Source organism: Zootoca vivipara, chromosome 12 (genome assembly GCF_963506605.1).
Source record: "Zootoca vivipara chromosome 12, rZooViv1.1, whole genome shotgun sequence".
NCBI classification, from domain to species: Eukaryota; Metazoa; Chordata; class Lepidosauria; order Squamata; family Lacertidae; genus Zootoca; species Zootoca vivipara.
In genome coordinates, this window is record NC_083287.1 from 3,417,588 (window position 1) to 3,443,223 (window position 25,636).

Here is a 25,636-nt window from a genome sequence, read left to right on the forward strand (position 1 = left end):
CCACTCAGACATAATGTTTTTTCCTGCATGTGCCCATGTGTCCCCTCTGATGCATTGATAGATCATGGTCTCTTTCTCTGCAGTTGGTTACATGTGCATCAAGAGCTTGTAACAGGACCTTTGTGTTGATACCACCACTCTGCGAGTCTCTGGACCTGTTGGTTGATACAGAAGTGATCCTAGCTAGCCAGGTCGGCCAGAAGGCTCTTAGATCCTCTGCATTCAATTGGTCTGGGTGACTGGTTGCCGAGGCAAACAACTAGGGGTCTCTGTCTGCATGGCTGACTTCTTGCCAGCAATATTGCAGATAATGTGCCCCCTCCCCAGTAAAGAAAAAAAATGGACTTTGCAGCACTGGGCACCTGGCAGTGATTATACACAGGTCTCTTTCCACCATTGTGGTTGACATGAATTGGAGCACTGTTTTAATTTTAGATATATAAAAATAGCCTTCTACCTGGTTGGAGAATTGAGCCCCCCACCCCTGGCAAAGTAAGTGCTTTGATGAGTTAAGCAGGTCATATACAAAATTACAATTTGCATTTCACATAGATGAACTTAAGTGCTTTTCTTCTTAAATAAGTTAAAAATAGCTCTCTCTCTCTCTCTCTCTCTCTCTCTCTCTCTCTCTCTCTCTCTCTCTGTGTGTGTGTGTGTGTGTGTGTGTGTGGTTCTGCCTTTGCTGTATAGGTAATAATAGAATGTGAGACACACACTAATCCCCCCCGTTACCCATAATAACCTTAATTGTTAACGTGTAGAGCTATTAGTCATTACACAATGAAAATGAGTAATTGGATCTCTTGGAATACATTTGGGTTCCCAGCCAAAACCATGTCAGTGCAATAATGCAATAAACCAATAAACCTTACACATTGGGCATCTTGAGGTTTATGTTGATGACTGAAACACAAAGCAGTAAAGGCTTTTGGTGGGCTTTCTGGTTTTACTTTCCTTGTTGCTAAATTGTTACTGCTATTGATCCTATAGAAGTTTCATCACTTCACTCCCGATTTAATATGTAAATGATTATATTGCTTTGCTGCTGCTTTTTATTGCTTTAGGGTGTGATTTGTAAGTCATTTGAATACTGTTCCATAGAAAACAAGCTTTAAAATATTTTAAGCAAAGACAGCTAGATACAGTACAGTTGACTGAAATGTGTTTTACAGTACAGTACACATCTCCAGTAGGAGAAACAGATAAAGTTCCCCAGCTAAAAAATACTAACAATTTTACTTTAAGGAAGCATGTTTTATACTATTAGAATGCGCAAAACCACATTGTATTGTCATGTTGTTGGATACTCAACGATTTCTAAGGCAGCAGCCATAAACTCTGCAAGCAATAACAATAATATTTATTTATTTATTTATTTATTTATTTATTTATTTATTTACTTGTTTATTTATACCCCACCCACCCGGCTGGGTTTCCTCAGCCACTCTGGGCAGCTCTGCCATTCTGCTGTACTTATATGACTTCTTTCTTTTTCTCTCCTCTACAGTTTGCCAAGGAACCAGCAACAAGCTAACACAGCTTTCGAGTGTGGATGAGCACTACAATAGTCTGAAGAGAATGTATGAAGGCTGCGAGGTGGTGCTTGGCAATCTAGAAATCACTCACGTGAATCACACCTATAACCTTACTTTCTTGAGGGTTAGTGCAATGAGTCATATTTCTCTGGTTCAGATGAAGTGGAGAAGAAAAATAAATGCATGTTGTAACCTAAGGAAGCAGCAATGTACACCTTAGTCAGCAACTAGGTTTGGTTTGGTTTGGTTTTTTGAGGAGGCAGTTTGTCAAAGACCAAATTCCTCCTGCTAAAATATCATTCAGGCCACATCCTGTTGTTATATGAACTGCTTGTTCACACCACTCTTCTGCTTTTGGAATAAGCAACTGGAGTCTCTGAGTAATAAAGCAAGGGCAGGTTGGAGGGTCTTTCTAGGAGTAAGCCGCAAACACACACATTTTGCTGCACTTGCCAAGGATTCCAGCTATTGGGAATTGTTGTACTCCAAACAAACTAATACTTTACACAGAAGGCCTAGAAACCCCTGGGAAGATGTGTACATACACGTATGTTTTCTATTTTGCTGTTGGCAAAATAAGCTCCCCTGGAATAATTTTGCTTGTTCCAACTCGTGCATTTAACACTAAACCTTAATCTGTTTTACAACGCTATGTGAGTACAGAAGACATTTTATAGTCTTCATTGTACTGTGGAATAACATCAAAATACTTTTATAGACAACCCACCAAACAAAAATGCAATAAAGCTACACATTGTAAGATGTGTAAAAGCCCCCTGATGAAAACTGCATCAAAAAGGAACATGTAAAGCTGACTCCACCTCTTAATTATTATAATCTGTTACTTTCTGGGTCCACCTTTAAAAGCTTGAAGCATGCAAAGTTTTCGTATATGTATTTATATCATGTTTATTATGATTACTTGACTCACCACAGTGAGTGGCAAGAAAAATCAGATATAAATTTGGATAAGATGGATGATGAATCAAGGAAGATTTCTTTCACTTATGGTACACAGTTTACATAGTGTTTTTCCCAAGAAGAGCCTATATTAGCATAACTTAGCCATAAAGTTAGGGCTCTTCTTTTGCTGATATGCCAAGGTGTTGTAATGATTAGCTGTGATCAGATGTTTTCATTAGGTGTGGCCATATCTGGGTTTGTAGAATCATTAATCCCTAGTCTAGTGACTGCTTTATTGCTTATTGACTTCAGTTAGCATTTTGTTGGTTCTATCATTCATTGCATGTCTGTCAAGGCTCCATGGCCATCCTGTTCTCTGAGGGTTAAAAATTATACAGTACACAGTATGCTTGTTTTATGGGATCAAATAAGGCCACAACTTTATTGGTTACAGATGTCTAGGTTTTGGCTGTAGGCTTTGAGGTAAGCCACTGTGAATATCACTCCAGCCCGTCTGCTGGCAGTGTCTCTAAAGGTGAAGCCAGCCAACAGGGAACGCCCTATGACCTACATCAAATCTGGGCATCCCCCAAGTGGTTTCCGTTGGTAGAGTGGAATGGCCCTGGCCCCCGTCTGGGCATTGGACAGGAGCCATTCCTCCCAGATCCTTTGGACAGGATACCCTTACCCATGAAGCCTCCCCTCCATTCAAGATCTAAGCTTACCCAATGCCTATCAGCCAATCGAGCCATTACCGGCTTGCTGCTAAACCTCCTGATCAAATATGGTGCCAGGTTGACAGATCACCCCACTCCTAGAGTGATCAACCCTGCGTCTGATCACAAGATTGGCCTGCTTTCTGGCCTGATTGAAACTAGCAGGGTTGGGACTACCACGTCAACACTGCTTTCCAACCAGTGTGACCAAAGAATGGTTATGATAGGGAACAATGTCAAGAATCTTTTAAAATTAGGAAAACTGCTCATTTCCTTGACATCTGATGGAAGGGCATTCCACAGGGCGGGTGCTGCTACCGAGAAGGCCCTCTGCCTGGTTCCCTGTAACCTCACTTCTCGCAATGAGGGAACCGCCAGAAGGCCCTCAGCGCTGGATCTCAGTGGGCCAGGCTGAATGGTGGGGGTGGAGACGCTCCTTCAGGTATAACGCTCCTTCAGGTAAGACATAGCCTAAAAGAAAAATTACAAACAATATTTGTCTTCCTGTTGTCTATCCTCCAGAGTATACAAGAGGTGGCTGGTTATGTGCTTATAGCAATAAACACAGTGAAAAGTATTCCTTTGGAGAATCTCCAGATAATCCGAGGAAACACCCTTTATGAAAATGCTGCTTTGGCAGTTTTACTAAATTACAACGATGTCAGGGGGCTTGAAGAGCTGCCAATGAGACGCTTAGCAGGTGAGTTATTCAGGATGGAAGGGTGCAAACAAAAATCCCCCCCCCAATAATCCTTCAATCTTTAGCAGAACATGGGTTTGTAATCTGTCATTTAAGAAATTTGGAATTGACTCAGCACTTGGTATATTGCTCAAGTTTCTATTAATTTGTTGTTGAGATAGGAAATGAGGAGAATCCCTGTCATGATGCACGAATCTTTGAAGGATTATGCATTTCCCAACAACAGCAATGGAGGTGGTGTTATTAATTGGTAGCTTTGATATAGTACAAAAGAGTCCTCAGCATCTCACAGCAGTAGCTCAGCCAACCACTTAACAGCACTGTAAGAGAAACCAGTACAGTGTTACCTCGGGTTACAAACGCTTCAGCTTACAAACTCTGCTAACCCAGAAATAGTATCTCAGGTTAAGAACTTTGCTTCAGGATGAGAACAGAAATCGTGCGGCGTCAACACGGTGGCAGCAGGAGGCCCCATTAGCTAAAGTGGTGCCTCAGGTTAAGAACAGTTTCAGGTTAAGAACGGACCTCCAGAACGAATTAAGTTCTTAACCAGAGGTACCACTGTATTATTGTCCCCATATTACAGACAGTAATACTCTGTCTGAAAAACCGGTTTATTTTAAGACACTCAGTGACCTAGTGCTTAGTCATATCATCAGGGCTTGAGTGTGGCTACTCTTGAGTAAAGACGCCAAAGTCCGTCCTGTCTTTAACAGGTTTATTGTGCATAGTATTTACAGTGCAGAGATGCCAAGAAACATGATGATCTAGTCACTCACAGAATCCGGGAGTGGACATTTCCTGTTATGTGACCAGCATAAGAGCTGGGGCACCCCGAAACACCGCCTCCCCTCCTTACAATTAGTACCCCGACTCAGGTGGCGCTGTGGTTAAACCACTGAGCCTAGAGTGTGCTGATCAGAAGGTCAGCGGTTCGAATCCCTGTGACGGGGTGAGCTCCCGTTGCTTGGTCCCAGCTCCTGCCAACCTAGCAGTTCGAAAGCATGTCAAAATGCAAGTAGATAAATAGGAACCGCTACAGCGGGAAGGTAAACGGTGTTTCCATGTGCTGCTCTGGTTTGCCAGAAGCGGCTTTGTCATGCTGGCCACATGACCTGGAAGCTATACGCCGGCTCCCTGGGCCAATAATGCGAGATGAGCGCGCAACCCCAGAGTCGGTCACAACTGGACCTAATGGTCAGGGGTCCCTTTACCTTTACCTTAATTGGGGCAACGGCAGTGGCTGCCCCGTCCCCTCAGCCTGTTGGCCGGGGCGCTGCAAGGGCTCTGTGGCATCGCTGAGCCCTCTCTCCTCCATCCCCCTAACTTCCTCCTCCCCCCCCCACCTGACCGGCTGCTGCTGCTCTCACTGGGCGATGTGCTGGTCAGCAGGAGAGGCGGAGGCTACCTGTACAGAGCTCCCCTGACAATATCCATCTTTTACTAACTGTACTACTGTATCTGTGTGTTCTCATTGCTAATCAATTAAACCTTCCCGGGAGCCTTAAGAGGAAACACATATTACTCCCATTTTACAGATGGGGAAAATGGGCTGGAAAGCCCAGGGCCTTAACCACACAGGGACATGAAAATAATAATGGGGTCTGAACCTGCTTTCCAGACCTAAATGCAGTACTGTCAGTAGGCCCATGGAGACTCGCCACTATCTATCTACACACACACACACACACACACACACACACACACACACGTATTTCCTCCTTCTCCTTTTCCCCTTTTAGATTGAAAAAGAAACCATATCATTTTTGATGTCTTTGCCGTAATTTCTTTTGGCAGAAATTCTAAATGGAGGAATAAAATTCAGCAATAATCCTTTTCTTTGCAACATGGATAATGTTCTTTGGGATGACATTGTCGATAAAACAGGCGGCAAAGGTTTCGTACAGTTTGATGTTGCTGAGAAAACAGAAATATTGCCAAGAACTGACAATAAAACATGTAAGTATACACTGAAAAACCATATATGTATATATTCTTGACATTACACAAACCTATTGAAGTAGCGCCAGCCCAGAAATGTAAAGAAAAACCAGGCAGCTACTTCCATTGCTGGTGGAGCTGCGCAAAGGTATTTAAATTTTGGTCAGAAGTTTATGAAAAATTGGGGGGGGGGAATGCTGAAGGTAACTTTTGAGAAGAAACCAGAGACATTTCTTTTAAGTATGACCCCAGAGTGATAGATGATAGAAAAAATATTTTTCTGTATGCCAGTGCAGTAGTCAGAGTGCTAATAGCCCCAAACTGGAAAGGGGACAAAACCCCAACGATCCAGGAGTGGCAGATCAAGCTAGTAGAATTTATGAATCTAGCAAGAATGACGGCAGTAATCAGAAACATCCCAAAAGAAAAACCCAAGGAGGAGTGGAGATATGTGGAAGTTTACTTGCTTAAGGAAGGTATAAAAACAGAGATGGTGATTGGCTTGGACTAAGATGCACAAAAAGATAGATATGTACAACTATATATGTACAAAGGCAGATAGATTTAATAATAGAAGAAGATAATAAATATTGTTTATTTAAATTTCATTTTTGTGGAAAAGGTATAGTAAGTTAGATGTATTGATAAAGGAAAATTGTATCAAAAGGATTGGAAGTTGGTATTTTAAATGCTTGTTTTTTCTCTTTCCTTTCCTTTTCCTTTTTTATTCTTTGAAATCCTTTTTTCTGCTTGTTTCAATTCTTTTTTTTACTGTTTAGGTGTGATTGTGTAAAGATTTTTATGATTTATGATTTTTGATTATGATATGAATTGTGTATGTATGTATTTTTTGGATTTATGTTGTTCCTTTTTTATTTGTTGTTCTTTTTTGAGTTAGATAATAAAAAAAAATTAAAAATGAAGTAGCGCCAGCCCACTGGATGTTGAATCTGTTCTTAAACGAGTGCAGTCTAAAATTAAAAATGAAGATATAATAACTGCAGGAATTTGCCACAATAGCAGCATGATACTAAGGCACTTTTTTGAAAAATGACAAATTCATAGTTACTAATGGTAATTTGCCTTGTTGCAAACTACAGTGTGTGTATATCATGTAGTATTTGCTTGTATACAAATCAGCATGAGAGTCTTACTCGCAAGGTCATAGGTTTGAGCCCTACGTTGGGCAAAGGACTCCTGCATTGCAGGGGGTTGGACTAGATGTCCCTCGTGGTCCCTTCCAACTCTCCAATTCTATGGTTCTATGAAATGAAGGGCTGCCTTGCTGACAGTTCCCAAAAACATATGACAGGAAAACTACAAGCAATTATAATAACTAGGGACCTGTGCTCTCTTGGTGGTATTATCCTATTAGTCTATTTTCATGAAAATTAAGCTGAACACTCTCCGACCTTTCTAGTTACTATTTAATATATAATGGCTGCTGTCCCATTATTTTGAGCCTTGTCCCACCTTCTGACTTTGTTACAGACATTTCGTTCGAGGGTCAAGGCACAAAACTCAGTTGTTGAAATAGCAAGTTTGGATCAGATCTTGAGTTATGTACACTTGGCCAAGAATCAGTGGAAATGATTTTATATAATAAATGAGAATAAAAATATGTAATTAACATATGCTAAATAAATTTTAAACAATGCTGTAACTCAATAAATAATAAACTTATTAAACTTATTAAAACTGTATTAAGTCTAAAACTTTTGACTTTCAAGTTATCTTCAGTGGTCCTAATTGCATCTATGGTTCAACATAAATACCAAAGATAAAAAAAACCAATCTCTAGTACATGGGCAACTAAAAAGAAAGATAGATGAGAAAAGGTATGTGAAGTAACAACACCAACCATGGCTAATATTCATGATAATCATCCATCCATTGTGTGCTTCCCCCCCCCACACACACACACTTGAGAATAAGCCCTCCAAAAATGTGGATTCCACAGCCAATGAAAACATTGGAAGTTTATCCAAAATTAGCCCAACTGGTCAGCTATGTGTATTCTCCAAATGTCCTTCCCAACAAAAATCAGTCTGGAGAGAGTTGTTCATTTTACAGGTCTACTACCCCTAGGAGATCCAGATGTTGATTTATTTACTATGCTACAGCTACATAAACCTACAGAGAATCTGGTTCCCAGTCAGTTGAAAAACCCTCTTTTATATATGTTTTCATAATTCACTTGGGACTGTGGAATCAGCTCTTTTTTTAAAGATCCTTTGCTTTCTTCATGCTTGCACATGTGTATAGTTAAAAGTCGGAGCTCAAATGACAGAACCAAGTTTCTGGTAAACTTTGACAAGTTTAAGTGAGGATACAAATTTTCCAGAAGCTTCGACTTTCATCATCCCTGTTTCTAGTCTGACCCATTCATTTGGAACGCATCTGGGAACTTGTAGAAGGGCTCTGGGGAGTTTGGATTGCGCTCTTTCAAGGGGAATGAACAAGGAAGGAGGCGGGCCCAGAAAGGATCCATAAAGGAGCTGTGCCAGTGTTTTGGCTTTGTATAATTTTAGTGCCACGGGGACATAGAACCCCCTTGAGTTCTAAAAAATTTAAGAATAGCATTTGCAGATCTTTCTCCTGCACTCCCATTTGAGTTACTATGAATTTTGTTGGATCCTGATGCCTGGACCGGCATTCCTAAATATTTATTTTGAGACTTGTTCTAAATTTTGGCCTTCAAGTTTCCAGTTTCTGAGCTTTGGTTTTTTCCCAAAAGCAAGAATTTTGGTCTTCTGGTAATTTATTTTGAGGCATTCCGTCTCACAATAGGCAGCAATTTTTCTTAGTGCTCTTCTAGAAGATAGAATAAACATGTTGGAAGTGTTTGCGGCCTACTGATTAATATTTTTTTTAAATTATTGCTCAAAATACCTTTTTACCAATTTATTCTCTTCAGCAGCAAGAATGCATGTATCCAACTGCCCCTCTTATATTTTGCTTGGATGATGGTTAAGCGACACCCATCCTTTGGGGCCATTTCTGAGGCTATATTTTTAGCATCCTAGAGCTTATTAATGTCTTCAGACATATGGGAATGGATGGCTTTATCTTTGATTCTCCATTATCTGTTCCTCCCTGCATTAAAGTTGTTCTTCAAGCCAGTTGCCCATTCCTATCAGCCCCCTTAGCTATAATCTATGCTCTGACCATCTCCAGCCTTGACCGCTGCATCTTTCACAGCTTAGGCCGAAACCCTACTGGCAGAGTATTCACCTCTCCCATTAAGCAAAATAACACTTTTCCTCAAGGTCCTTCACTGCTTTCCCATCCAATTCTCTGCACCAAGCTCCTTGTACTTGCTATTAAAGCTTAGAATCATAGAATCATAGAGTTGGAAGAGACCACAAGGGCCATCCAGTCCAACCCCCTGCCAAGCAGGAAACACAACCTTGCCTAAACTACATTTCAGTCTACCCCAAAGTACAAAAAGATTGCCATGGAATGAAATTTGTCCACTTGATGTTTTCTCTAATATATTCCTCACTTTCTTAGGCCAACAGTGTCATCCCAATTGCACAAGAGCACATTGCTGGGCTGCTGGACTAGAGAACTGCCAAACAAGTAAGTATAAACATTTGTTTTTCTTTTAATTTTAAAATATACTTATGTTTTAATGAGGAATATTTCCATTAGCAAGACTTTATTTTTGCCATCTGCTCTATACCATCTGAAATGATGCTTATTTTAAATCTTGGCTGCATTAGCTTCCATGCAGCAGCTGATACATAGAATTCTTCTTCTTTGGCGATCGCTCGTAGCCGAGTAAGATTGTCTTCCATAAACACGATTTTAACAATGGGTCCGTAAGTGACTGTGGAGGCCAATTCTGGATCCACACGTCCTTCCACAGGGGGGACATTGGTTTCCGCGCAGGAGTTGATCACGGTGTGGATTTGCCAAGCGTGCCTTCCTCTTAGCACGTTTCTCCCTTGCGTCCTGAGATCGTAACGCTGGCTCCTTCTTAACCAGGTGCAACCCTCCACCTAATTTTTTGCAGCCCTTTATGCCACCGTTGTTTGCAATTCCAGTTGTGGGATCAGTTTCGGTTTATGCAGCCTGGCGATGGTGTGAACAGGGCTCTTGCAATGATAGAACCAGCTTCTTGCTTTATCATAAATACCACCCAGACACAAATATCTCTTTCTTTGGTAAAGGGGTGAAGAGGGCCAAGCTGTTGCAAGAGTTCCTGGGTCATATTAATTACCTGGATCCATTTCAGTCTGGCTTCAGGTGCAGTTTTAGGACTGAATCAGTCTTGGTTGCCCTAACAGATGACCTGTATTGAGAGTGGGACGGGTGGAGTACAACTCTGCTTCTGCTTCTCAGTGTCTTGGCAGCTTTTCGTATAATTGGCCATGGTAGCTTTCTAGAGCGGCTTTGTAGGGTGGGCATTGGGGACACTGCTGCACAGTGGTTCTGCTCCTACTTACAGGTTGTGTCCAGAGAATAGCACCAGGAGACTGTTTCAGCTGCATGACCTTTGCATTATGGTGTGTTCAGCAGGGGACTATCCTGTCTCCCGTGCTGCTTAATGTCTACATGAAGCTACTGGGTGTGGTCATTCAGAGTTTTGGGGCAAAGTGTCATCAAGATGCTGATGGCACACAGCTCTACTTCTCCATGACATCAGGAGAGACAGTACATTATTTAGACCATTGTCTGGGTGGAGTGGATGAGGGCCAATAAACTGAGCTTGAACTTTGGAAAGACTGAGGCACTGTAGATCAGCCAGTTGCCTGTTCTGGATGCCACTGCACTCCCTCTGAAATAGCAGGGTCAGAGTTTGAGGGTTCTCCTGAATCTATCTTTGTTGCTCGAAACTCAAGTAGCCTCTGTGGCTAGGAGTACCTTACAGCAGGTACCCTACAGCCATTATTTGATAGGAATGATCTGGCTAAAGTGATTCATGCATTGGTAACCTCAAGGCTTAGTCATTTTAATGCACTCTATGTGGGACCCAGGTGGCACTGTGGTTAAACCACTGAGCCTAGGGCTTGCTGATCAGAAGGTCGGCGGTTCGAATCCCTGTGACGGGGTGAGCTCCCGTTGCTTGGTCCCAGCTCCTGCCCACCTAGCAGTTCTAAAGCACGTCAAAATGCAAGTAGATAAATAGGAACCGCTACAGCGGGAAGGTAAACGGCGTTTCCATGTGCTGCTCTGGTTTGCCAGAAGCAGCTTTGTCATGCTGGCCACATGACCTGGAAGCTATACGCCGGCACCCTCGGCCAATAATGCGAGATGAGCGCGCAACCCCAGAGTCGGTCACGACTGGACCTAATGGTCAGGGGTCCCTTTACCTTTATGTGGGGCTACCCTTGAGGCTGGTCCAATAGCCACACCTGGTGCAAAACCTTATAGCTAGGCTGTTGATGGGGACAAAGTATTGCCAGTGCATAATTTGGGTGCTCAAAGTCTTGCATTGATGGCCCATATGCTCCTGGGCCAGGTTCAGAGTTCTTGAATTAATTAACAAGGCCCTTAACAACTTGACTTCAAGTTACCTGAGAGACCATCTGATCACTTAGGTCCCTTCCCAGTCACTGAGGGGGATTCACTGTTAATGGTCCCCAATAGCTCATATCCACCAGGAGCCATGTGTATTGGGGGTCTACTCTCACAGAACTCCCTTCCAGTAGAAGTCTTTTTGAATATTTTATTTATTGCAGCAGGCAACAGAAGTCTGATGTTATAGTTTTGACCAACTTTTAGCTTTTCTGTATTGTATTTCTTCCATGCTACTTAGAGATGAGTATGTGGTATATATCATTATTTGAATAAAATAACAGATAAATGAATAAATGTTGGCATTTTTGTCTTTCAGTAACAAAGGTTGACTGTGCAGCACAATGTTCAGGCAGATGCAAGGGGAGGTTGCCAAGTGACTGTTGTCATACCCAGTGTGCAGCAGGATGTACAGGTCCTAGAGAGAGTGATTGCTTGGTAAGAAGGCTGCTCAAACATACATAAATTTATGTCACTAATCTGCAAACAATTAAACTGAAATACCTAGTTTCTACTAAGTGTTTATTGCAATTCACCAACAGATAAACAATGAAGAGAAACACAGCAACATTTGTTAGATTTACAAAAATTTTTAAAAAGAATGAACCTTATATGTTTGTGGCTTGTCTCCACATTATCCAGAAAATGGAAAAAAAGGTAGCCAAACATCTATCAAAGTTTATATTGCTATTTTTCTGATATCTTTCAGATCAAATTGTGCATGTACATGATGTCCCTTGTTTTAATAAACCATGACATAGAATATGTATTGAGCTCAATTTTTTTAGACACCATTATCCTAGCTACTATCGGACAATTCTATGATAAACTATATTGTTTCTTATTTGCATAATTGTTTCACTGATGCTGCATAATTAATTCTAGAAGCAAAAGAAGGTTGAATCATATGGTATTGACCACTTTACTCAATAACAATGCATTTTAATGCATATTTACCAAATATGTAAACTAAATAGTGAACCTCTTCAGCAAGTATCTGAAGTATAATACTGTACATGCCAACTAGATGAATCAAAATGCATGATTTTTACAGGGTTTTATTTTAATTTAACACATATCAAAACATAATGTGCTATCTTGCAAAACAACACCAATATTTAATAGAGATGGCTGTATATAAATTATGCACTTAATTTTAGGGGTTTTTTGTCTTCTTGCCTAATTCCATCAATATCTTAATATTTTAACTAAGTCTTAAAGGTAAAGGGACCCCTGACAATTAGGTGCAGTCGTGACCGACTCTGGGGTTGCGGTGCTCATCTTGCTTAACTGCCCAAGGGAGCCAGTGTACAGCTTCTGGGTCATGTGGCCAGCATGAAAAAGCCGCTTCTGGCAAACCAGAGCAGCGCACAGAAACGCCATTTACCTTCCCGCCGAAGCGGTACCTATTTATCTACTTGCACTTTGACGTGCTTTCGAACTGCTAACTAAGTATTAGTTAGCTTTAATTTGACCTTTTAGAAAATCTGTTCAAAAGCATTCCCAAGTACCCTATTACTATGCTGGGCTGAGATTTGTTTGTTAGAAAAGGGTTTTAACTGCAGATGTTACAAAATAGAATATATTGTGTATGTGCCCTTGTTAAACATCTTAAAATGAAATCCTGTTATCTAAGTCAGACAATTTTGAAACCTCCTTTCTACCCCAATATGTGATTTCACTGAAGCATGTTTCCAAGCAAATGTGCTTAGGAATCCAACCATATGTTTAGGTATCAGTCCCAGTTCAGCATTAGACCGCTTTCTTAATGTACATGGAATCTAAAATGACCTACATTACAGGTATGTTACAAGGCTGACAAAGTTTGCACATCAACAGTGTGCATAAATCATAGATAATAATGATCTTTCAGATTGAGAAATAATAAAAGTCTAGGCTTAAAATTTGTCATTTTCTGCTGTATTAAAACAAAATATTTGCCCTTATACTATTGTTGCATTATTTATTGACAGGCATGTCGCAAGTTTTGGGATGATGCAACATGCAAGGAGTCTTGCCCTAGTTTGCAAAAGTATAATATTATCACCTATCAGTTGGAAGACAATCCAGATGGAAAATACAGCTTTGGAGCAACTTGTGTAAAGAATTGTCCGCGTAAGTCAGTCTGTGGAGAAGAAAGTTCACTTTCTGCCTTCTATCAAGGATGCTTCATATTAATTTCTGGTGTGCATCTCATGCACATGTTCTCATACCCTCAGCTGTTCATTCTAGAGTAGTAATTTCCAAACCACTGTGAGAAAGAACTTCAATAATGACTCCATTATTTGAGCACAGAGGATCCATCCACAGAGGAAAGTGACAAATGTGTGTTGGTGTAATTTACTAGTCTAACTTCATCTCCCTCCAGCCAACCTCCATTTGCATCAAGTGAACTTGGGACATGAAATCACTCCTGATGCCATGAAGCAGCATCATTAGCAAACCTGGAGTCAGGGTACCCACTGGACCTCTGTACAAATCACTCATCCTGGACGTTCCTCCTTTCAGTGTGCTGCCAATGTTAATTCAGCTACCCTAAATTTAGTTATCTCCTGCCAATCTAGCAGTTCGAAAGCACGTCAAAGTGCAAGTAGATAAATAGGTACTGCTCCGGTGGGAAGGTAAATGTGCTGCTCTGGTTCGTCAGAAGTGGCTTAGTCATGCTGCCCACATGACCCAGAAGCTGTCTGCAGACAAACGCCGGCTCCCTCAGCCTATAGAGCGAGATGAGCGCGCAACCCCAGACTTGTTCGCAACTGGACTTAACTGTCAGGGGTCCTTTACCTTTTTAAACTTAGTTCTATAATCTAGAGGAAACTGTAAGAAGCACTACTGTTTTCACATTATGCACCCATCATAAAAATGTTTAATGAATTTTAATGTACTCACATAATGTACCCACAGCCGATGGGACTTGCTGGGGCGCCCCTGGGAAAGACGCCCCTGGGGACAGGCTGGCCAGCGCCCCCTCCATTTTGGCGCCCTAGGCAACTGCCTAGTTCGCCTTAATGGACACACCAGCCCTGATTATGTACCTCAAACATGTACACTTGGGAGCATCTCTGCTATCCCTATTTGCTCAAGACAGCTGGTGAGGCTCATCTCAACATTCTTCCATTCTGGGTTTTATACAGACAATTGGTCCATCTGACTGGAAGCTCAGGGTTTCAGATGGGACATTCTCAGCCTGCTTTTAAAACACAATATTTCTCTTGGTCCATTTTTAATTTGGTCCATTTTTAATTTTTAGCATTTTTGTTGTGCATTTGAATAACTTTTTTGTACATTGTTATTGAAATGGCAAATTAGATCAGTCAAACTCCACTCTGCCTTTCCTCTTTTTCCAGTGCCTGAGTGTTGTTTTTGACCCTTCCTTCCTACTACCATAATGCTTCTTCAGGAATTCTGTTTCTGTGAGTTGCAGTATGAAGTGACCTGGTCTAATATGTGGATTAGAACATAATTATCCTTCATATTTTGCAGTACAGTTCTTGGCTTAAAATGCATTTAAAGTGTGCATTTTAGGGTAAAAAAGAATTTAGAAATTTAGAATTTAGAAATGCATATATTGAGATAAATTATGTATTAAAATATGCATTGTGATAAAATACATAAAACATCTTTAAATACATTGTTTTGGGGGTTTTCTTTTTTAAACAATTCACAGATTAATGCGGAGACAGGATGAAATGGTCTTAGAAACAAATGCATGCAAAACTGACACAGACTAATCCATCCATTCTTACTTCCTGTCTTTTCTAGATAACTACGTTGTAACAGACCATGGTTCATGCGTCCGGTCGTGTCCTCCAGACTCCACAGAAGTGGAACAGAATGGCATTCGGAAGTGTAAAAAATGTGATGGCCCATGTAGCAAAGGTATGAAAACTAGAGAATCACTGTGTGTGATGGAGGTGAATATAAGGCCCTAATGTTGACTGGTTTTTGTAGTACTACAGTAGTAATATCAAACAGTAATAGCGATGTAGTAAGTCTTGGATGGGATTACAGTTCAACAAAAGCTGTAGAAATTCTTAACAAAACTGAAAAGTGCCATTTATCAAACCTTGGTCACAGCACAAGGTTTTTTGGGGAAAGGTAAATCATGAACCCGAACAACATGCTAGGTCAAACCATGGCTTAGCTCGGCGCCACACACTAAAATGACTGTGGAGGAGGAAAACAGTCACAATCTCATCTCCAGGAGACTTTCATTTGTTACATATCTATTTATTCCCCTTTGCCCTCCAGGACTGACAAGTGTGGAAGCTTGTTGCTGGTGTGTATATGAGCATCTTACTGATACCTGAAGCCCCATTGAGCCCTAACATTTATTTTTCCTTTTTAACAGTGTGCAATGGGATTGGAACAGGTGATTTTAAAGGTGTTATTGCCGTTAATGCATCCAATATTGACTATTTCACAAATTGCACTACAATCAATGGAGACCTTGTATTTCTGAAAGTATCATTTTCAGGGTAAGTTGTTGTTGTGTCTAATGTGGAGCAGAGAAATGTGCCTTATCTATTAGATCAGTCACCGAAGGTCCTGTTATTCTCTGTCTTCTAGTGATTCATATACAAGAACACCCCCTTTGGACCCAAAGAAGCTGGATATCTTTAAAACTGTTAAAGAAATCACAGGTTAGTGATATCAAGTTGTTTAAAAACCTCATCTCTCAGATTAGAAAAGGACTGAGATTGTAGGAGACCAGCATTTACTGTTAAGAAACATATACAAATAAAATCAATTGTGCATAGACTACAGACCATGTTTTGCATTTACATTCCTATGTTGGAATAGCACTTGGTCCCAAAGGAGCCATTTAACACTGTTTGACACCAGAAGCGATAGAACCAAAACATTTTTACACCTGGAGTTCTCACACCAGACTCCTCCTTCCCTGGGTTTTCCCCAAGCAATCTAAGGCTCCCTCATCTTATCTCTCTTGCTCCATCTCTGTTCTGGGAGACCAAAGGAGAGGGGAGCTGGTCACAGCAGGAGGGGGAGACTTCTTCAGCTGCCTGCCTGATCTCTGCTTCTTGGACCCGCTCCTCTCCAGCCTTCACTTCTGCCTCTAACTCTGGACTTTTCTCTGCCACCGTACTTGTAGTAATAAAAAAACCCCTCTCTAACACTGCTTTCATATTTCCTTCAACCCCTCCCCTGTCCCATCCCCTCAGAGGAGGAGGGCCTCTCTTTCCTTCCCCACTTCTCCCCCTTGAAATCCCCTCTCAACCAGCCATACTCAGCGTGCAAGGGGCCAGGATTGGTCCAACCAAAAGACTTAGAGCACGGCTGAGGCGGGGGTGGGGAGGCAAGTGAGGAGGCTCTGGGCGGGCTGTGGCACTGAGCCCACCTGAAAGTGACCCAAGGCTCACGGATGGGGCCCAACCCCCTGTCTTAGAAGCATCAAGCTACCAGTCATTTATTCTGATCTTAGAGGTTGAGCGTGAATTTTGTGTGAGAGCAGGCAAGGACTCCCCCACAGTCTCATTATTAGGGCATATTCTGGTATGCTGTTTCTACGGTGTGGCAATGTATTTTCCTTGCTTTCATGTTAGCCTGAATCTTTTGTGGGTGAATAATGCAAAAACAGCCCAGATGTTTGTAACAGTTCTTGTTTATTGTACATACCAAAATTAAATAAAAACATTAATTACAGAAAAAGGAAGGCCAAATCACTTTTGTGACTGATGGGGAGAATACATCTGGCACACTTGTTACCCCTGGAGGGGCTTTCGATCTGGGGGAGAAGAGGAGTGGATTTCCCTGCTGCAGCCCTTCTGGTTTCTACTCTGTTCTGAATGGCCCCCCAACTCTCTGGAGCTGATTTGTAGGGGATACTGGGGGCTGAAGGGGGAGGGGGGTTAGGAAAAATATCCTTCTCCTCCTCTCCTATTAGTGGATGCACCTGCTGGATCAAAAGCCCTTCTGTAAGCGCAAGGACACCAACTGGATTCAACCCAGTGATGATAATGATTATTTAAAACAAATATTCTCTGTATAATGATGACGATGTTGATGATGATGATAATTTATTTGTACCCCCACCCATCTGATTGGGTTCCCCCAGCCACTCTGGATAGCTTCCAACAGAATATAAAAATACAGCAAAACATCTCAATAGAAGGTTGCCTTCAGATGTCTCCAGAAAGCTGTGTAGTTGTTTATTTCTTTAACGTCTGTAGAGTGGCAGTTGTTCACACAACAGCCTCATAGCATCTCAGAACACAAATCCCTCTTACTGTATTATGATTCATACACTCACGGTCCATATTTGGCCATTTCTTTTTAATGCATTTCTTTTTAATGTTTTAGATCTGTGTGCTGCCCTATTCTTTCTGGGCACAGCTCAATATTACAAGTTGTCCAGATTAATGTGGTACAGGCCTACTTCATTTGTCACTTTCTCGTCTGCCAGGTGGACTGAAAGACAGCTCAGAATGCTTGATTTTTTGAGAGCCTTTCCCAGAACACAATGCCTGAACAGCTGGGAAGCCTAATAGAGTATTAGCTGCATTAGGCATTACTGTAATACACTTTATGCGTTTTTGAAAAGGCATTCACTAGCCTGTGAAATAGTTTATCTTTATGTCACCAGCAAAAGTTACAAGTTTCCAACAGAATTTGCTAAGGGAAGTAAAATTTCTGTGGTGTCTAACACAGCTCAGGTCTATAGACTCCAGCTTTCGTGATATTTAGCTGCCTTGGTGGCCTGCATGTAAACTGTTTACAAAGCACTGTTAAAAATAGCTCCATGCTGAAGCTCCTTGAAATGTTATTCGTTTTGATGTCCACATAAAAGTATGAAAGGAGCAAAGTCATTCTTGGTTGACAAAAATACTTCGTAAATGTGTTTATGCTATTGGTCTTCTTTCAGGATTCTTATTGATCCAGGTTTGGCCACAAAATTTCCAAGATTTGAGTGCTTTTGAAAATCTGGAGGTTATACGAGGCAGAACAAAACAATTGTAAGTACAACCATGTGCCAAAAATGCTTGTATACTTGGGCTTATTTGTAAAAAATGGCTACGGATTGGTTATGACCGACAGCCAGATTGCAGGCTGCAATTAATGTGGGATAGGTACCAACTTTCTTCTATTTGCTTAAGGTTCCACTGGGGCATTCTCTTTGTTCAATTAACACATCTATGTTTCTTTTAATACTCTTCCATCCAAATTACTGATCAAGTAAGTATCTGCTTATCTTTAGCAGCTCTGCAGTATCTATTTTTACTATTCCATTAATTGGACTCATTTTAATTTTTGGTTTGTTGGTTTGTTTATTTGTTGGTTTGTTTTTAGAGAATGAAGCAGGGGAAGGAGACCATATGAATTTTCCTTAATCATTATTAAGCATTATGTCAGAACAGCTAAACCAGAATTGAAGATTTGCAATAAACCAGGCTGTGAAACTATTGTTTGACGTGGGTTTATGGTTATTTTGTTAAGCAAGCCATTTAAAAGACTATTTTCTATGCTTCTTCAGTACTCTGCTTGCAAGATGATAAGAAGCAGGCCGAGGCCCCCCCAAAAAATCAAGGAGGGGACCCCTCAATATTCAGCAGTCTACTTGGGCCTTTCTGCTTGGGCCTTTCTACTTGGGCCTTTCTGCAGCTAGTGGAAGGCTGCACTGGCTTGCATGGTGTCGGGAAACACTGCAGGGATCAGCCGACATTGCAGGGAGTGGCACGACCTGGCAGAAGGCTGCACCAGTCTGCACAGCATTTGGAGATGTGTGAGCAACCCGGCGCCTAAGACAAGAAGGTCTTATTAGTGTTCCCCTGTAGTTGTGGCCTGCATAACCTGCAAGCTGACCACAACCTACCATCCATACATTGTGGACTGTCAAGTATTTGGCAACCTCAGGCTGTTTCTCGTAGCAGTAGATAAACTTAATTTAACTGATTGTGGACTGCTGTACATTGATCAGATACATAGAATCATAGAGTTGGAAGAGACCACAAGGGCCATCCAGTCCAACCCCCTGCCAAGCAGGAAACATGGTTCCTGCTCACAGCTTCTGAGGAAGCTAAGCTATAGTTTGTGGCAAGCTAAGCCATAGTTTCATAGTTCATTTAGGATCTTGCCCAGGATTAAGGCAACAAAACAACTGGTAATTTCTGTGGTTACTCATTATGTCTACACTGGATGCAGAACTAGAGGAGCACACACTGGGTGTGCATTAGGCCTGGGCGATGTACGATACCTTGCCCAGGACCACTTTGAGGGCCAGAGCACGATGGCGTCTTCACCTGGCAGTATATCCTGGGGGGGGGGGGGTTTGCCTGTAGCTGACTCCCTCTGCCACCAGTATCTGGCATGTGGAGGGAGAAACAAGCTGCATTGGGCCTGGCTCTGCAAAGCACCTCAGCTTGTGGGGGCTGAAGCAGCTTGTCCCCCCCCCCTCTGCTTTTCAACAACACGATGCATCACTATTTTGTGATGTTTGGCTAGTGATACTTCACAGTGTTGAAAAGCTGACATTGCCCAGCCCTAGTGCGATACCTTGCTGCAAGTTGCAGCTAAGAATGGTGTCCAAATCTGAAAAGCATGGATTGCATGTTAAACAGTAGGCAAGCGTTACCAAACTGTCTCAGATTTTCTCTGTTGCCTCAAATTAGCCATGTTAATACTCACATATTCAAAAGTTTCCCTAATATTTGTATGGCTGTGATCACCACATGCCTCTGATGTCTGATTTGATGCCTTCTATGAAATCATGAATGTTTGAAAAGGAATTCTGTAGCCGCCATAGACATGCAGTGCTAATTAGCATACAGTATTACCTAGTATTACCTAACTAACAGATAAGGAATCCTGCTCTCCCGGTTCAATGCTACCTTTAGCTTATTGCTTTTCTGCACTCAAAAAATGACCTCTGTGCTTATTCTGGGTGGAGATCATCTATAAAAACTGACTTGGGTTTCTTTTGTAAGTTTCCTTTTCCCTCTAGTAAGCTCTGTACAGTGGTACCACGGTTTATGAACACAATTGGTTCCGGAAGTCTGTTCATAAACTGAAGCGTTCATAAACTGAAGCGAACTTTCCCATTAAAAGTAATGGAAAGTGAATTAATCCGTTCCAGATGGGTCCGCGGCGTTCATAAACTGAAAATTCATAAACCAAGGTGTTCATAAACCGAGGTTCCACTGTATGTGGATTTATTATTGTTATTGTTATTGTTATTGTTATTATTCCCTGCACAACTGGCTGGGTTTCCCCAGCCACTGGGTGGCTTAAAGCATATCTAAAAACATAATAAAAACATCAAACATTAACAGTATAAGTAAATATGCATAAGTAACAGCTGGTGTGTGACTGGCTTTTAGCATCGCAGAGATGCAGTGACAGGAGGAACTGTGCTTAGTGAACTGTCACTTCTGCCAATTCTTTTAAGGCGAGGGGTGGGGAACTTCAGGCCTGGAGATATAATGTGGCCTCCCAAACTTCTCCATCTCCCATGCCACACCCCCTCAGTCCAGGCCATCCACCTCGCTGGCCCTGCTTAGCACGCTCCTTGAGTGTTTTTGTCTGACTGGAATATGTCCTTGAGCTCTGATAATGCCTTTCACTTCCCTGGATGGAGGAATGTCTTTGCGTGTAGATACCAGCCTCCTGTATCTCCAGCTAAAATTTCTCTTAATAGTTCTGCTTTTCCCTCTGGCCTTGCCCACTCCACCCAAGGCTCCCCAGAAGGGAATGTGGGTCTCAGGCTGGAAAGCCTCCTTATTCAGAATATTTTTTATACTATAGAACTTAAAACATATTGAACAGCATATTTTTGTTTATTTAATTTGATTTATTTCAAAGCTTGTTTCTAGCACCAGAAAATCAAAAGAATAATGAGTTTAGAAAAGCTGCATTTTTCTTTTCTCCCCTCCTTTTTTTTGAAACCATACTTTTTTCCCCATTTTAGGGGCCAATATGCTCTTGCTATCACTGGCCTGAACATAACATCTCTGGGATTGCACAGTCTGAAGGAAGTAAGCGATGGAGATGTTGCCATTTTAAAAAACAACCACCTCTGCTTCGGTAACACAGTGAACTGGAATAAACTTTTTGTAACAAAAGATCAGAGCACAAAAATAATTAGAAACAGAGATGAAAGTGAATGTGGTAAGTTGCTAGGGGCCACTTATCCAGTTCAAATTACCTGTAAATTTCAGAGAGACTTCTGCACATGGTTGCAGTTAATCACATTTTTAAAATGTTGTTGGTTTTGCATTTGTCTATATCCCCTTAAGCATGCAATATTGGAGGCCTCAATCCTGCCAAGCTGCCTAAGCTGCATATCAGGCACAGTTGTGTGTGAACCTTCCCATATCCTTCAGAGGCCCTACTCTGATGCTCCCACTTTCAAAGTTCAGGAGGGTTACAATGGGGGTGGGGGGGGGAGAGAGAGCGCCGGCAGTCAGCCAGGTCAGGCATTGGCTGAGAGTTCCAGGGTTGAGAATGTCCCTTCACGCACTCCTTAGGGGCCAAACTCTGTTCTCCTTTGCAGTGGTCACCTAGAAGCCCATTTCCTTGTTGCTCTGCTCTGAGAAACAGTGGAGGGGGTACTTCTTCCCAGACATTCTGGCCGAAGCAGCAGGACATGTTAAATTTTTCAACTTTCAAATTCCAAAATGAGGGGTGCTAAAAAGGTGTAAATAAATAATGACACAGTGTAGTAGGTCAGGTGTTGTAATATGTTGAGGTAGTGTTTACCTAATTTTAAGACTCGCTAAAGAGCAGATTATTGTTGTTCTGTCTTGATAACAACATAACAAACCACAGAATTCAAAGAGGGTGTACTTTCTTTTTCCCATGACTGTACATGTAAAAGGGGAGGGTGTTGTGGAGATCAGGTGCCTGAGAAGGCTTCTGGGTACCACAATCTAGGACTTCAGATAAACCAACTTCAGATATGAAATCAGCATTGAAATAACATGTAAGAACAGTTGAAAAATCTAATGCAACAGGAGGAAACATTGTTCCCCAGTGATATCAATCAGTGGAAACTGAATCATGCTTATTCTCTCTTGTGACTTTGGCACCATCTTTTGAGATTTATTTAATGTATGGATGTTTTAATTTTTAATTTGTTTTGTCTGTTAGCCGCTGCAACAGAAATTTGCCATCCCCTCTGCTCAGATGAAGGCTGCTGGGGGCCAGGGCCCTTGCAGTGCTTTTCTTGCCGTAACTTTATTCGCCAGCGGGAGTGTGTAAAGGAGTGCAACATTGTGCAAGGGTAAGATAAGTGTTTCCTCTATTCTATTTAAGTAAGATACTCAAATCTTAATCCTGTATATGTTAGCTTTCATGTGTGCCTGGACTCTGCATTTTGCTGAACCACAGAGAAGGATGGAGACGGGGAGTTATTCTGCAGGAGTTGCATATAACTTAGCAATCAGCACAGGTAACTAAGAATAACAGAAGTTATAAGGACTATAGATCAAATATACTTATTTTGCTGGTACTGGTTGAGGAGAAAACAGGAAAATCACTTATATGTAGTCTGTCAAGTGCAAAGGTCCCTTGGATGCGTGGAAATTGCTCTGCCATTCCTTGAATCCCAGCTAATGATTGTGATCCCAAGGCAAGAAGAACATGTTCTTCTTCTCTGATGTCAACTATGCAATACTGACTCCTCCGCATGCTTCCCATAGAAAATATTTTTCTTGCTTTTCCTTCTACTATGTCTTTCCGAATTTCTTTGGCTAGTTTAAAACAAAATGAAACAAAACCCCAGCATATACATAATGTAAACTTTTTAAAAGACGACTATCTTTCAGCAGATGTTACCTTTTTATAAGTAAAATTCCTCCAGGTAATGCTGTGACCCACATGGCAAATTTGGTCTTTTCACATCAAATTATGATCAGACACAGTTTAATTAGTGGTAAAGTTACCTAGTATGTAATAGTTGAACCATCTGTTCCCAATTTTTATATTTTAATGATTCACTGGAAATTTCAGAGAAGCTTTGAATTTAAGTATCAACTGATTAACCAATATAATTCAGTCTCTTTGTTTAAAAATTGAATTGTGATTCCTCTGGGTTTCCATGCATCTCCAGCCCACAGGATGTAATTGTGGCAAGGTATGAGGTGCCTACTCATGTGTAGAATCTTCAAATGCTAACTGAAAATTATGCTTATAAATAACTGTGTGACTAGAGTCCGCTCAGATACAACTAGCCATACTTGCACAAGCATTTAACAGATGAAGGACTTGTGTGAAAGACTGAAAAGCTTTACGTGTTGTAGGTGTAGAGCATGCATGACTGAAGCTCATGTCTGCACCTCATTGCAGACACAATTGACCTGCAGGACCTGAGCGACAGAAGCATAGCTCTGTGCTGGAGCATGGTTGGTTCAAGATAATGCTTGTCAGCCCTTGTGGAGCTGAAGTCGAACTAGAACATATAGTAGAGCAAAAGGGTCCAGTTTAAGCCCATGGCATCATCCAGTTAAAGGACTCGTATAGCAGGTGGTGGGAATGGCCTCTGCCTCCGGAGAGCTTCTGCCAGCTGCAGTCGACAATACTGGGAAGCATGGACAAATGGCCTGCCGTGGCAGAAGGCATCTTCCTGTGCCTCACCAAGCCAAACTCAACCAAGCAGCCCTCTATTGCGACCTGCCAGGTGCCAATTTCTCCAGCGCAAGAGAAGTGACATAAATGTGGGTGAATGACTCCATGCTGCTATTCATCTTTTTCCTAATGCAGGGCCATTTCTGTCAGGGTTGTGGGAGGGAATGTTTAAAACATTTCTCCCCCTGAGATCTGCTTATGCTGCTCAGTTGAGTGTGGAGTGTTTGAGAGTGTTGAGAAGGAGGCTGGACTACAGAGCATAGACATTGTGCTTAGTAGCCTTATCCTCCATTGGTGGCTATCACAACCTCTTGCGGGAGCAAGCTTCATAATTTAACTATGTGCTACATGAAGAAGTGCTATGCTCTAGTGCAGGGGTTGTCAACCTGGCCCTACCGCCCACTAGTGGGCGTTTCAGGATTCCAGGTGGGCAGTAGGGGGTTCTACAGTACAAGCTGAATCCTCCTTCCATCGAGCACTGGTGGGAGGTAAGGAAATTTTACCATCAAGAAAGATGCATTAGTGGGCGGTAGGTACCTAAAAAGGTTGACTACTCCTGATCTAGTGTTAGGGTTTTTTGTCTATGTTCTCCAAGCCATGCATAATTTTATAAACTTTTATCATCATCATTATTATTTATTATTTATACCCCGCCCATCTGGCTGGGTTTTCCTGACAATGTGACTTGATTGGAGTTTCCTCCCAGGTATTAAACTTAAATAAGCCACTACCTGTATAATAATCCACTATCACCTGCCTGGTCTTTGAAGCTAATGAGATTGTCTGTTTAGGTTTGGGTTGTCAATGTTGGAGTGATTGAGCATCTTAGCAAGATTTTGGAAGTGACAGAACAGGCTTGATTTAGTGTTGTTATAGTGTTGCTTCTTCCAGTGCTATAATATAGCCCTTCTGCCCTCCTTTATTTATGTGCATCAACCCTGACAAAATACTATATTAATGTTTCAGCACTCAGAAACTTGGAGTAAGATCTTGCTGTTAAAGTTATATTCACTTTTCTATCCATTTCAGGAACCCTCGGGAGTTTGTAAGACATCTTGAGTGTCTTCAGTGCCATCAAGAATGCCTGGTGCAAAATTCAACGGAATTCAATGCAACTTGCACAGGACCTGTAAGTGCATATTATATTGCAGTCTTATTCCCAAAAATACTTTTAATGTTCAGTTGCCCCAATCCATAAACCATGGTGGACTCAGATCTGTGCAATGCAACAGAGGGTGCAGGTAAATCTGCTTGGTGGGTGGAGGGGCTGAGAGCTCATGTAGGTAGGAAAAACCTATTCCTAGCAAAGCCCAGGATATAAGTGATGCATAAGTCATTTGCACATAAGGGCTCCCCTGTCCATGTGCAGAGCAGTTCTCTCCACTGAAATCAACGCAGAATCATTTTCATGTTGGATCTCCTACATCCATAAGCAATTGCTAGTCTGGGTGAAGGGAAGTACTGTATGGAAGTTTTGCATTGGGGGGGAGGACAATAGCTGTGATAATAATGGACAATTCATCACTGCAAGATAGGGGGAACCACAATTTTAATCTTTAGTGAGAATTCAGTTTTTGGCACCATAGTGTTACATCAGTGTTACATTTTACATAAAATATCCCAACTCTGCTCCTGCGTACCCAAAAGGGTACATGCAATATAACTTCCCACAGCTAACATTCCTGAAGGACACTCAACTTGCCTATTAAGGGGAATGTTCTAGGGCCAGCAGAAGTCTA

At 41.6% G+C, this 25,636-nt stretch overlaps 1 protein-coding gene across 4 annotated transcripts in view; it reads left to right on the top strand.

The window, feature by feature from the left end:
- Positions 1 to 25,636, top strand: part of EGFR (epidermal growth factor receptor) — a 155,326-nt gene that overhangs the window by 93,524 nt on the left and 36,166 nt on the right. For all 4 annotated transcript variants that reach the window (XM_035101352.2, XM_035101351.2, XM_035101353.2 and 1 more), the window contains 13 exons: positions 1,508 to 1,659; positions 3,677 to 3,854; positions 5,652 to 5,813; positions 9,309 to 9,377; positions 11,638 to 11,756; positions 13,292 to 13,433; positions 15,081 to 15,197; positions 15,670 to 15,796; positions 15,888 to 15,961; positions 18,202 to 18,292; positions 21,241 to 21,440; positions 22,422 to 22,554; positions 24,927 to 25,026. In XM_035101352.2, coding sequence (XP_034957243.2) covers positions 1,508 to 1,659; positions 3,677 to 3,854; positions 5,652 to 5,813; positions 9,309 to 9,377; positions 11,638 to 11,756; positions 13,292 to 13,433; positions 15,081 to 15,197; positions 15,670 to 15,796; positions 15,888 to 15,961; positions 18,202 to 18,292; positions 21,241 to 21,440; positions 22,422 to 22,554; positions 24,927 to 25,026 — 1,664 coding nt within the window. The remainder of the gene's footprint in view (positions 1 to 1,507; positions 1,660 to 3,676; positions 3,855 to 5,651; positions 5,814 to 9,308; positions 9,378 to 11,637; positions 11,757 to 13,291; positions 13,434 to 15,080; positions 15,198 to 15,669; positions 15,797 to 15,887; positions 15,962 to 18,201; positions 18,293 to 21,240; positions 21,441 to 22,421; positions 22,555 to 24,926; positions 25,027 to 25,636) is intronic.